General features: G+C 40.0%; 1 protein-coding gene across 3 annotated transcripts in view; it reads right to left on the bottom strand.

Annotated features, from left to right (window-relative positions):
• LOC131139792 (glypican-6-like) overlaps positions 1 to 14,407 on the bottom strand; it is a 138,589-nt gene that overhangs the window by 38,052 nt on the left and 86,130 nt on the right. For all 3 annotated transcript variants that reach the window (XM_078795729.1, XM_078795728.1, XM_058089686.2), the window contains exon 4: positions 12,485 to 12,650. In XM_078795729.1, coding sequence (XP_078651855.1) covers positions 12,485 to 12,650 — 166 coding nt within the window. The remainder of the gene's footprint in view (positions 1 to 12,484; positions 12,651 to 14,407) is intronic.

Raw genomic sequence — 14,407 nt, 5'->3', positions numbered from 1 at the left:
GTGTTGATGAAGAATTATAAAGGATGTGTGTGTTTAACAGAAGACCTATACGTACCACATATTGCAGTTTTTGATAAGACAAGACGTTCCATTCACTGCACACAGCCACCAAATGACTGAACAATTTCTCAAAAACAGGACTCTGATGTCAAAATGTTTCCAAAACTCTTGCAATTTACAAAAGACTGAACTCATGTTTTGCTAATTTAAATACACTTTTTACTCATCGGACAAAAAAGTGTAAACTATGAGGCAACACAGCTTTCGCAATTAAGGCACACCGGGTCACAGCTGAAAACATAATTCCCAAGAAGTAAACACGATTAAACCATTAGCTGTTAAGGGTGGATGTCAGAGGAGCAAGATATCATCGTAGAAGAAAAGGACGAGGATATGGACAAGGATGTGGACTTGCCCATGCACCTGGTCCAGGACCACGACCCGGACAAAAAACCAGGCTGAGACACACAAATAAATTGAATCACAGAAATTGAATTCCAATTCGTGCCACTGTAAATGATAATGTGCTGATCTGTGGCATGACAATAAAAGAAACAGGACAAAGAGTGACACCCAACCACAGCGAATATGCAGTAATATCAATTATTCAACAATTTATTCAACATGTAACTCCATTGTACACATATTTTACAGTATACAGTTGACTGTACTTTTACTTGTACTTTTTTTGTAGAGTTGTAAGATCATGTGTTGTGGCAGGAAGACCACCAACACCAAATGGTGCAAAATAATGTGTGTGAATTCCAGCAATGGATAATCCTAGAAAACAATAATTTCAGAAGAATCAATAATGTAAGCCTCTCCACCATTGATCGTGTGCTGAAGAAAAAAACAGGATCAGCATGAAGCAAGTCCACAAAGTTCCCTTTGAAAGGAACTCCCTCAGAGTGAAAGAACAGCAACTTCAATATGTGCAAATATACGAAGTTACTCTTTCCTGTAACAAATACAAACAGTCAGAAGTGTTCTGAGGATACAGTGAAAAATGTAATGCATAATAACAAGGTTTTCAATTGGATTGTGATGATAGGCCACATGAATGCATCTATTATGTAGATGAGGCTGGTTTCAACCTGGCCAGCGGTCGGATATTGCAAAGTCCCCCTCTGATTTATTTGCTGTATATTTAAATTGTCATTTTTTTAGGACTGAAATACTTCATGTCAAATAACAGTGAGATAAGATTGTTTTGTATTTCGCCGTGAAGTGTCCTACTTTTGGTTTGTGTATGCTAATTTTGAAAACAACATTCAAATTTTGACAACAAAGTGTGCTTTTGACACAAGTGTGCTGTGCTTTGTGAATTGTTTCCAAATAAAGAAAATAGGGTGCAGTGTTTTGGGAAATATGTGCTATTTTTCAATAAAGAAAAACATATAAATGACCTGCTGCTCCAAAAGAGTGCCGTTATTCTCCCTGAAGAAGTCCATGGTCAAATAAGCTTTGTGAACTGCAGTGTTGTCCAGTTGAAAACCACACAGACCAAGCCCCTCAGTCATGAGGGATGCCCGCTGCAACATCTGCGCGTAACCATCCACCGTTTGACAACCCTGCACCATGTTAAACTCCAGTGTTCCACTGAATGAAAATGCATCCCAGATCATGATGGACCCCCTCCACTGTGCTGAAAACGTTGGAAGCCATTTGAGGTACATTTTTTCTCATCAGAGAAGAAAACTTTTTTCCACCTTTCAATGTCCCATGTTTGATGCTCCCTGGCATAGTCTAAACGGGCAGCTTTGTGTCGTTGAAGGAGACAAGGGCTTTCATTTTTGTTTTTGAAATCCTTTTCCTGCAGATGCTGTCTAATGGGTAGTGCACTGCAGTTGGCACCAGTAAGGGCCTTAATTTGGGTTGGGGACCGCCCTGTGTCTTGACGGACAGCCAATCGGATCCTCCGGCACAGCACAGGTGGGATTTTTTGGTGTCTACACTTGACTTTTTTGTTGTGCAATGCTCAGGATCTTTCCAAAAATGCAGATTGCATCCAACCTCAGCAGCAATGGCACAATGAAAGAGGCCTTGCTTGTGGAGCTCGATGATCCAATCACGTTCAAGAAGAGAAAGCGTCCACGCTTTAGCCACTAGGAGGGCATGACTGTGTGAATACCTGACAGAAAATGAGAATTTTGAGCATATTTTGTTTTTTACAGCCTGTGGTAAACTTTTGACAACCTATTTCAGTTTATCATTTTTCAAATGTTCTAAATGTTAACTTAAAACCTCACTTAGGTCCAAATGTGCAAAATGCACATTGTAGCAAGTTTTCAACTAGTCTTAAGATTTTGATTAGAACTGTATGGGCTCACGATGGCTACCAAAAAAATCATCCAAATTGTGGAAGTAATGTATTTTGAAAAAGTTAATGAGCCCATGAAAGTGAAGTGCAAATTGTGTCAGCAGCTGCTTACATATGCGACAACAACCAACAGAATATCATTTAAAACGGTAAAGTTGTTATGAAAACTGTTATCTGACTGTTTTAGCCTTTTACATAGAGGTGGGAAAAGTCTCAAATAAAACCTGTTTATTTGTAGGGATTGTCATTAGTTGTGCTGTGGAAAAAACAAACGCAAAAAACATTCAACAATTAATAAATTAAATATTACAAATCGGATTCGACTATGAAATTCCTTAGTTGCAGACAGCCCTATTGTCGGGCTCTGCTGAGCAGTGTGGCTGGATCCCAAGATGACAGTTCAAGCAGTTCAAAACAATTTAATAAAAAAAACAAAAATGTGGCCAGAAACAGGAACTCAAGGAGATGGTGCAAACAAAGGTGGGCACCGTGGCCAAAAACCAGGAACTGAATGCGACCAGGGATAAAAGGTTGTACCACATGAGCTGGACGGGCTGCGGGAGTACAGGTTAGCCGGATGGCTTGGAGCGGTGAGGCAGGCTGCATTTGGCGGAAGAGAAAGGGTAAGTGAGCTACAAAGCACATGGTGTGAAGGCTCCACCATGGAGAACAATCCAGCACTGGCTGGCTGCAGGTGAGGAGGATAAGAAAGGAACTAATTAGACACAGCTGCAGGGTCCCATCAGCTCCGCCCAACTCAGGAGGAGTCTGAGCGGGTAACACAGAAGAAGAGTGAATGGAGAAACAAAAGAATAGACTGACCTGTGTCACCAAAAAACGTGACACCTATACTGTTTTGTGATTAAATACAGTCTATCCATCCATCCATCCATTTTCCTCTGCTCACCTCTGTCAAGGTCGCAGTGGCAGCAGTCTCAGTGTGAAAACCCAGGCTTCCCGATCCCCAGCCACCTCCTCTAGCTCCACCGGAAGGACACCAAGGCATTCCCAGGCCAGCTGTGAGAAATAATCCCTCCAGCGTGTCCCAGGTCTGCACCAGGCTCTTCTCCTGGCTGGGCATGCTCAGAACACCTCACCTGGGAGGCATCTGGATTAGAAGCAGGAGCCACCTCAACTGGCTTCTCTCGAAGTGAAGTAGAAGCGGTTCTAATCTGAGACCCTCCCAGATGACTGAGCTCCTCACCCTATCTCTTAGGGTGAGTCCAGCTACCCGACGGAGGAAACTTGTTTCACTCGCTCGTATCCGCGATCTCATTCTTTTAGTCAAGACCCAAAGCTCATGCGCATAGGTGAGAGTGGGAACATAGATCGACCGGTAAATTGAGAGCTTTGCCTTCCGGCTCAGCTCTCTTTTCACCACGACATTCCCCTGGGGTAGGACCTCATTTCCAACCTGGAAGGAGCACTCCACCCTTTTCCGACTGAGAACCATGGCTTCTGATTTGGTGCTGAGTCTCATTCCAGAAGCTTCATACTCAGATGCAAACCGTCCAAGTAAACGCTGAAGGTCACAGCCCGAAGAGATGAGATCCTAAGGCCCCCAAACTAACTTCCTCAACGCCTTGGCTGCACCTTGAAATTCTGCCCAAAAATTATGAACAAAATCAGTGAATGCCAACATTCACCGAAGACAGGTTCAATCTACTGTTGGCGATGCGAACCAAACTCCTGCTCTGGACTGAATGGCACGTATCCCAGAGCACCCCCCAAAGGGTGCCGCGAGGGACAGGGTCGAATGCCTTTTCCAAGTCCGCAAAGCACATGTAGACCGGTTGGGCATACTCCCATGTACCCTCCAGAACCCTTGCAAGGGTGTAGAGCTGGTCCATTGTTCCGCAACTGGGACAAAAACCGCATTGAACCTCTTGTAGCCCAGGTTTGACCAACGGTCGTATCCTTCTCTGAGGCTGAGGAGTGTGATCCCCCTATAGTTGGAACACACCCTCTGTGTTCATGCAACACAGAGTTGCACACAACACAGAACACAAAAACAGAATATGAAATGATTATTCCCTCTAATTAAATGTTAATATTTTTGTCTGTGTGGAACTAATCAATTGAATTTATATGAAATATTATGGATTGAATAAAGTAAGTTTTGTATTTGGTTCTCGACTGACCCTTTGGAACAGATTAAGAACAAAAGAGGAGGTGCCCCTGTATTAGTATTTTCAGAATGGAGTATACTACAGCCAATACTGGTTAACACAAACTACATAATCATGTTGTCTGATAATATAGTGCAGCTTAGCTCAAACTTGTAGTAATACTTCTGGGATGGCTTTACACTGAGCGAAGAGTAACAGCCATGATAGACTCCTCTCATCTGCCTCAAAGTGCTTGTCTTGGACAAGCACTCTTGTTTGTTTATGCTGCAGTCTTAAAATCAAACTTGATGCTTGGTTAGATTTCCATCAGGAGTACGCTTGAGGTGAATGCAAGGGACAAAACTGAGTTCAATGCAGTTTTCCAACCGGCTAAATATAATCGAAGCAGCAGCAACTCCTGCTTGAATTCTGCATACGGCGAGAAAAGCCTCGAGGAGGGTTGAGACCAAATCAGAGACAATTTTATCATGAAGACCAAAATAGTAATTAATTCATTCATTTTCCCAGCTGTCTTCGGGCAAGAGGCGGGGTACACCCTGGACTGGTCGCCAGCCAATCACAGGGCACATATAGACAAACAACCATTCACACTCACATTCATACCTATGGACAATTTGGAGTAGGGGAGAATGGGGGAGAATATGCAAACTCAGTGCAATCCTAGCTGTGTAGCATGCGTGCTAACCACTTGTCCACCGTGCAGCCCAGACCGAAATACTTAAATACTAATCTCAGCTGTCTACTGAACCTCTAGTATCTACATATTGGTTGGTATGAAAAGTCATTTGAATATAACTTATGTAATTGATTTACATTATTAAAAGAAAACCAATATTATTTTAAAAGTGAATTGCTGCTGATCAACTATGTTTCACACTAAAAACTGAAATGATAAGAACAGCACCACTATAAAAACTTATATATCTATATATATGTATATAACCTGATCATGGATTTATGCTGCCGAGTCCGATACCGATCACCCATGAGTGAGGTCGGCCGATACTCATTACATGGATTAACTGTACATTTTTCAATTTATTTCTGAGTGCAATTGGGATCTTGTGACACCCCCATAGCAGAGGCATACAGTTTGTATAATATATTGTTACATATACGCTCAGATAATTTTCAAGGTTTTCCTTTATAAATCACTGGTTGTTGGGACCACCAATTTTAGTTAAATACATCGGGGGAAAATAGGGGGAAGGATACATAAAGCTAGCTCAGAGATTTCAGCTGTCAGGAACATGGAAGAAAATGCAAAGTTCGAGAACCAGCGTGGCAGGCCAACAAAAAACTCAGATAAGCAGTGGTGAAGGATGGTGAGAATAGTCAAAGTCAACCCACAGACCAGCTCCAAAATCCTACAACATGATCTTGGTGCAGATGGTGTCACTGTGCATCATCCGGATGCTGTCTAGGAGAGTCATGTGGAATGAACCTTTTCTGTGCACATGCCACAAACGGAGCACATTTGGAAAAGCCAGCATCATTTTGGAACAAGGTGCTGTGGACTGATGAACCCAAAGTTGACTTATTTGGACATAACACGGGCCGGTATGCATGGCGGATGTAGAACACAGCAGATGGACAAACACTTGCTACAGTAAAATTTGGTGGCGCTTCCATCATACTTTGGGACTGTGTGACCAGTAGGTATGACTTGTTATAAACGAGGATAGATGGATGGATGGATGGATGGATAGATAACACTATATTTATAGTACACTTACAAAAAAAATACAAAATACAACCTCAAATACAAATATACAGTATACAGTGGGGAGGAAATTGCGGAGGAAATTGATTGTACATTTAAGGTCTTAAATATACAATCAAAGATTGCACTTGATAAGTAAAGTATTGCACGTGATAATAATAATGATAAGAGTATTGCACCTTAAATAACAAACAGACTACAATATGGCAATAGAATTTTACATCCTAAAAACAGGTTACATGCAGAAGTGAATGAAAATAGTAAAGCATATGGACATGCACATGAAACATGAGATGCAATATAAGAAGTAATATATGATGAGTTATACAGTCCAATGGCCACAGGTAGGAAAGACCTCCTTTTTTTGTAAAGAAGAATGGCCAATGGTCAAAAATACCCCCAACCAGAATCCGCTGTATGAAGCCTTTTTTTCTGCAAAATGAGGATCTACTAAATATTGATGTAATTTTTCTTTTGGGGTGCCCAAATTTAGGCACCTGCCTAATTTTGTTTAAATAATTATTGCACACTTTCTAATCCTAAATCTTATACACTTCTATTCTATTCTATTCCACTTCTCATCTATGAGTGTGTTTGTCTGCTATATGATATATTTAACTGACATGGCTGATCCCAACAACCAGTGATTTATAAAGGAAAAACAATAATAAAAAATAATCCGGGGTGCCCAAACATTTTTCATACCTCTGTAGCTATCAGCTATGTGAAATCTGGTGTTGGTCCATTATCCATATTTATATGATTTTGGACCTTACAAAACCAATGTGGCTCCATTTGTAGTTGTGACTAATAACTATGGAAGGCTATGGGAGCTTGTGCGGCTCAGAGAGTGCAGTTGGGCTCCCGAATGTGGAGTTAATCGGCTATGTGATCATATGGATACTGGAGCGATGCAGGAAAGATGACTAGCAGACTTGTCTTCCTGTTTTCACAGCTATCCCAGATCCCTGGTTGGAAAAAGAAAAAAAAAGACACTTTTGGCTTCAATACTCAGGGTCTAGGGGGTTGTGGGGAGGTAAAGTTACACTTGGAAGCAAGCCATGCAATTAAAAAGAAATGAGCAAATGAAATCAATGAGGATCGTTTACACAGTAGTGTCAAAGGACTAAACAGAAGGCAACACAACCCTAGATCTTAATTAGGAAAAATGTGCTGAGAGGGACACATGTATACGTAATATAGCAATGCAACACATTTTATTTTAAGACAGCTGAAGATCGTTTCTTTGCTTACAAGTATTGTAGATATTATGAATAATTTGCAATGTTTGTCAAAAATAGAGCTGATTCTGAATCACTGAGGGAAAAAAACAGCACAGGGACGTCTCATCTTGTCTTTCTGAGGGTACTTTAACAGGGGGCTGGCAAGACAAATGGTAATGATGTGTCCGTCATGATGTAGAGCTGGCTATATTTGTCACAATGGCAGGTGACGGATGGTCTGGTATAAGCCCCCCCCACACACACACACACATGTACACACACCAAAGTCACAAGCAAGTATATCCCATCCTCCCTCAGGTTTATATATCTGTATATAGTAGTTCATAGTAACATCTCCTTGCATCCAAGATGACATTGTCTTGTTGTGATAGAAGACTATAGAGGGATGGTTATTTCACAAGTTGTTTCCGTCATCTTACTTTTGCATGTGTTCATGTATGTAGGTCACATAAAAAAGTCACAAGTTTCAACATTGTTATACTGTCAAGGACGTAAATCCACCCTCTTATTCTTTATGAATGGGCCCAAGGGTGACAAAGCACAGTCACTGTGTATTAAGATAATCTCCTTATACTCATTCTATTATTCATCTATAGTCACAATTTTTTTCATTATTTTATGCAACATCTTTTTATATAGTATATCGGTTTCATATTATTTTATATTATATGACATCTGTAAAGTGACAAAAGACTTAAAATTAAGTAAAATTATTTACAGATGATACTACTGTCTTTTGTTCTGAAAGGAGCATAATTTAACAGATACACAGATAACACAGATAAAATGGTTGTAATAAAAAGATGCTTTGATAGAAATATATTATTTCTGAAACTAAGTAAAACTAATACCTAAATACCTACAAGAGCAATCTTCACTCGCTAAATGTAAAAATGCAAATAAGATCAATACATTTTCAAACAGCTAAAACAATGGATAAAGCTAATAGTAACCTATTACCCAAAAATGGAATACAAAACGTTTCTACAATCAGGGAAAATATGAACTTGAAAAACTTGAAACTAGGGATGTGCAAGGACACCACCATCTGTATCTGTACACCCATGAAATGGACATGGATTGATCAAAAGTTGCTATATTTAGTATTATTATTAATATATATATATATATGTATATATATAATAAATACATAGAAATATATATATGCATATATTAATATATAAAACATATCATTAATTATTTTTTCTTCTGGAGTGAAGAGTGAAGAGCCAGCAGCGCAAGGCTGCGTCCACTCAGCCTAGGTAGGGGGTTGCCTGATTAGGTGCAGGTGTGTCCAGCTGTCCCAGCTCCAGCAGAGCACCCAACTGCAGGAGAGAGAAAAAGCGAGAGAGAGGGACGAGCACCACACGGCACAATAGTCGGTGATCATCACATTAAGGTTTAAAAAGATTGACACATTTGAGAATCCCTGGTTTAATGCAGGGCTGCACAGCGGTCGTGTGGTTAGCGCGCAGACCTCACAGCTAGGAGACCCAGGTTCAATTCCACCCTCGGCCATCTCTGTGTGGAGTTTGCATGTTCTCCCTGTGCATGCGTGGGTTTTCTCCGGGTACTTCGGTTTCCTCCCACATTCCAAAAACATGCTAGGTTAATTGGCGACTCCAAATTGTCCATAGGTATGAATGTGAGTGTGAATGGTTGTTTGTCTATATGTGCCCTGTGATTGGCTGGCGACCAGTCCGGGGTGTACCCCGCCTCTTGCCCAAAGACAGCTGGGATAGGCTCCAGCACCCCCGCGACCCTCGTGAGGATATGCAGTAGAAAATGAATGAATGAATGAATGGTGTAATGCATTGAATAGTCAGGATTTTAAGCTCTTCACAGGAAGTGCCCAGATGTGAACAATCATAATGGTCATACTGTAACATTGTACAGGGCTGGCCTGTATACAGCATAAAAATAAAAAAATAATCAATATTCATTTTAAGTACAATATCAAAAACAAACACATTTTTCATATCAATATAGACTGGATTCCACTTGTATGTTGATGTGGATGTCTCACTCCAGTGAGTGTCAGCACTCAAGGTGTTCGACTTTTTCCGTGCATAAATCTAGGTACTTTTTCTGGCATCGTTGGAGACTGCTCTGGTATTTGGGGACTCAAAAGTGAAAGTACGTATTGTTGTGCAGTTTCTGTGTTGTCACTGAGCAGCACCAGTTTCATCCTGTCCCCAAAACAGTCACAAGCAGTACACTGCATAGCGATTCATGTATCCTCGATGCCACCAGAGTATGTTAATCTTCATTAAATTACTACTCATGACACTCAGGCTTCATTCGAACTTGGTCACTTATCTGTCAGTGTGTCAGAATATGTGATGGAGGAATGATTTGTGATAAATAAACAAGTTGTCCTAACTACAAGATAACAGGTGGAAGTGAGTGTGGATGTGATTATTACGCTGTCTAAACTTTGAAAGGCACTTGCCGAGATAAAATATTAAATTGAACAAACTAAGACTCAACTTTATTTGTAGTTCAGAAGAAATAATTGTAATGAAACAACACGGTGGAAGAGTGGTTAGCATGCAGGCCACACAGCTGTGTGTGTGCGTGGGTTTCGTCCCACATTCCAAAAACATATTAGGTTAATTAGGTTAGGTTTTTAATTGTCCATTGCAGGCATGTATGTGAGTGTGAATGGTTGTTTGTCTATATGTGCCCTGTGATTGGCTGGCGACCAGTCCAGGGGGTACCCCGCCTCTCGCTCAAAGACAGCTGGGATAGCCTCCAGCATGCCCATGACCCCTGTGATAATTTGTACTATGATTGGTGGATGTCCAATCCCTTCTTCATCTCAAACACATCACATGATTCTCTATAGTAAACTGCCATTTATGACGTTTTTTATAAGTTCTGTGTTGTTCTTATGGGAGGGAGACTAACAAAATGTGAAATTATTGCATTATTGCTTCAGTAATGTATTTAACTTGTATGTGCATTTGATGCTAATGAACCGTGAAATATGTACTAGAATTTTTAAATCTCAATTTACTTTTTTCGTGCTGTGGAAGTAAAGCCTCAACTCTTTTCTCTTGTGGTCTTACCAATCAATACTATTGATTGTGACATTTCAGCATGAACAAAGTCCACAGATAAATGCCATTAAGTGCCTGTGAAGAAAAATTGAAAAAAGTTCCTCTCCTCTACCCTTTTCTAATATGTGATTATTTGAATGGATGGTGATGACAGACTGTCTACTCATGATCTATAAATGTCTATAATACAAAGTTTTCCTCTTGTGCTGACCTGTGACACAGTGTATAGTTTTAATTTGGGATTTTGAAAGGCGGATCAATATTTTGCAGGTTGCGTAGTAACTCTGGCAGCCAAAATGCCACAAAGTGAAATCATTTAAATATAAAAGAACGAAGACATGGAGTGGCAATGTCTCCTCTTACCTCAGCTATCACAAAATAGTGATTTTTGTGGTTAAAATATGGTAGTGAACCAACAATATCAGGTAAACCATAACCCCTTTCTTTCTGTTTGGATGCTCATTTTATTTTTGGCACCAATACAGTACCAATACAGGCACCAATACAGTAATCTCTTATTTATCACGGTTAATTGGTTCCAGCGAATTTGCGAAGTAGGATTCCTTATAACCTTAAATATGTTTATATTTAGAGCCTAGAAAAAACGTATTTACCACCTTCTAAATACACTTCTTAACATAATCAGAGCGTTCTAGATGTAAAATAGCACCCCTATAGTCCCTTTTACACTTGTATTACTCAACATACAGTAGTGGACATAATAGAAAATGAGACACAATGTTTTATATTTGTATTTTACATTATTAAAGATTTTGTAGTCACTATGCTTGAAAAATGCTTAATTCTGGCCAAAAATACATACATTTTGCACAAACATGCACAAATAACAGATAATTCATTAATATATTTTGATACAATAAAATACAGTTCAATTTACAGCATTTGGGATTAGGAGACAGGTCTGTTCTGTAAATATTAACGTTGTGATTGAATCACTACATTGTATTGATTATAAAATGCATAATGAAACTTTCTTAACCAGTGGCATCTTGTGTGCCTTGCTTCTGCCAATTTGTAATCAAAAATGTTCGATACACTGTTTTTCTACTCCAACAAGAAAAGACAACAACATCCAAACAAAACATGAGTACCGTACAATTAAATTGCACAGTTGTCAACATCTCAAGGGTGCTCTTCCTCTAACTGGATTCAACATTCTGTTACAACAGCAGCATTTCCCATTACTGTCAAGAACACCGTCCCTTTGCGACGATGGATTTGCCTCTTCACAACCGAACAAGACACTAACTTTTTAACAGATGTCATGAAGCCGAGAGACATTTCATTCAGTGCACTGGGGGGGCTGTGTTGATATGTGGAGTCAGAAGTGCCACCAGAGAGAACACGTGCTATGCTGTCGGTCGGCTTTTCGGAGTACAGACTTGTCACAAAGCATCCAGTAGCTCAGAAGTATGTTTTTCTTGACACACATAAAATTCACCTTATTTAAACCAAAAAGCTAGTGTGATGGTGGTGTATGAACAACAAAGCATTAGTGTGCAAAAAAAAAATCTAGAGGGATCATTCAATGTGCCTTCTTTGTATCCATTTAACAGTCAGGCTTTCAGCAAGCAGCTACTTACAGCCACAGTGCTCCAGTGCTCTATTACTCACCAAGCACTGCTGGAAACTCGACAGAAAATATGTTTGCCTCGGATCTGGTCTCCTTTATCAACCCCAAACAGCAGGGACCACAGCCAGCTTTAAGCACTCAGCCTGGGTCCCTGCAATGGAAAACACCATTGCACACACACATACACACAAACTGAAAAAAAGAGGGAATAGACGCACAAATACGATTTCAGTTTTGTCTCTGTAAATCCTTCAGAGCAGAACCAAAACGTAGCACATCCGACTGAATTCCCACAGAGACTATTCCAAGACAGAGCAATGAAAAAGTAACGTGCTGACTTGGAAGTGTGAGCTATGGAAGAAAAACAGTTGCCCAGACACGAGATTACACTTTTTTTTTTTTTTTGACTTACCAATAAAGACATTCCATTCTGGATCAAGGTCGGCCTGGTTAGCTAGACAGCCCCTCATGACATTTTGGCAATAGTTTTGGCAGGGCTTCAGCCCAGGCATGTTGCGGCAGTATGGGCAGTAAAGCATCCTGGTCAAGGCTTTGACACACGCTGGAGCAACATTCACCTGCAGAGCAGAGACATTATTTACCATGTGGCTCTCTAAACTCAACAATCGGTTTGCATTACTGAACATGCAGAGAGTACCATCAAAAGTACACATTTCAATCCAACATCTTCAGCTATAATTTAATGTAGCGATAACTGAATTCATGCTGAATTCTCCTCCACATGTCAAAGTGTACATACACCCCGAGTCCGGAATTGCAAACGTTACTAGTTGAAACTGTGTGACAACATTAGGTCTCCAGGTCTGTCCATCGTGATCTTTTATGAAGGCTGCAGCTTTTATTGTTGGGACATGTCACTGCAGCTGCTTGAGTGAAAGTGACAGAATTCTCACATCTGCTTCCCCTCAGAGGTGGGGATGCAGAACGGAGAGTACATCTGATAATTGGCCTGTCAGCCTCTGTATTCATGCTTGACTTTAGATGGTGTCCAGCATGTACTCTGGAGACTGTGTGTTAGAGTGGTAGCACATCTGACAGAGCGATCATAAGATGGGAGACCGCCGGCTGCATTCTAAAGAGTTGACTTTACTCACCGCACATTATTATTTTCAGTGACAGTTTGACCAATAAAGTTCTATGTAAGGCTCAATATCATGGAAGGTATTCCCCTGCTGTGATTTTAAATGTTACTTTAATTTATATTGTGTGATGAGAACTAATTTATATACTGACTTGTTAAAATAACAGTAACTTGATGAAGGAAGAACCATGATGCACCCCTACAGGTGGCCCTCAGTTCTGTGTTGCAGCGTTTGGTGGTTACGTACGCTCGCCCTGGTGTGTTTCAAGTACATGGGCCAGACGTGGCCATCAAAGAGGCCGGGGGGGGGGGGGGGGGGGTCTGGTACCCTGTAGTTTCTTGAGTAAATACAGTTTTTAAATACAGTTTTTTTTTTTTCAATTGTTATCCTCACTAGTGTCGGTGGTATGCTGGAGCCTATCCCAACTGTCTTCGATCTTTTTAAATGAAAAATAAAATAAATTCTTTAAACGCACTTCAGGATATGTGAATTTATGTAGACCATGTACTTTGATAGAAAAACAACACAAGAGATAGTATTGATAGATCCAGTATATACAACGTATTTTCCGTATTTTTTCATAGGTTGGCTGTTCCTGCGACTTATACTCCAGAGCGACTTATAAATGAAAAAACAGTTTGTTGCATAAACACTGGACACCATTTCTGTCCATGTTTATTTTTTGTGTAGCTGAATAGCCATTGTGTTAGCATATCTTACACCTATTCAGCCTGTTCTCTATTCTTTTATTGTTAGAACCTGCCTTCCAAGAGGACGTAAAGTCTGTTTTGGTCCAGTTGTTTGTAAAATAAATTACCCACAAAAATTGCGACTTATACTCCAGTGCGACTTATATATGTTTTTTTCTACCTAATTATGATTTTTTGGTCTTGTGCGACTTATACAGAAAAAATGGAGTTGAATAAAAGTAAGTAAACAGAGTAAAATATACATTCAAATACGTAAAATGGGTAAAAGCGGGGCACATATATATACATGTATAGTATATACATACTATATAGTAGAGACTATAACTAGGCTATTCACAGCACGTGTCTGTGTAGTAGATGACTGCTGCTGATGTTATGCTCTCATTGTCCATGTTACAGATAGAATATTAAAAGAAACATAGAAGAAACTGGCAGGTGCATACCACAAACCCAGTGATACAAATACAAACTAAAGATAAAAGTCACAAGAAATGGGAAAAAATACAACTGTCTATTTTAATA

This window comes from Doryrhamphus excisus, linkage group LG13 (genome assembly GCF_037039965.1).
Source record: "Doryrhamphus excisus strain RoL-2023G ecotype Guam linkage group LG13, RoL_Dexc_Guam_v1.1, whole genome shotgun sequence".
Lineage (NCBI taxonomy): Eukaryota > Metazoa > Chordata > Actinopteri > Syngnathiformes > Syngnathidae > Doryrhamphus > Doryrhamphus excisus.
The sequence above is the reverse complement of the archived record's forward strand: the minus strand, read 5'-3'. Positions and strand labels throughout refer to the sequence as shown.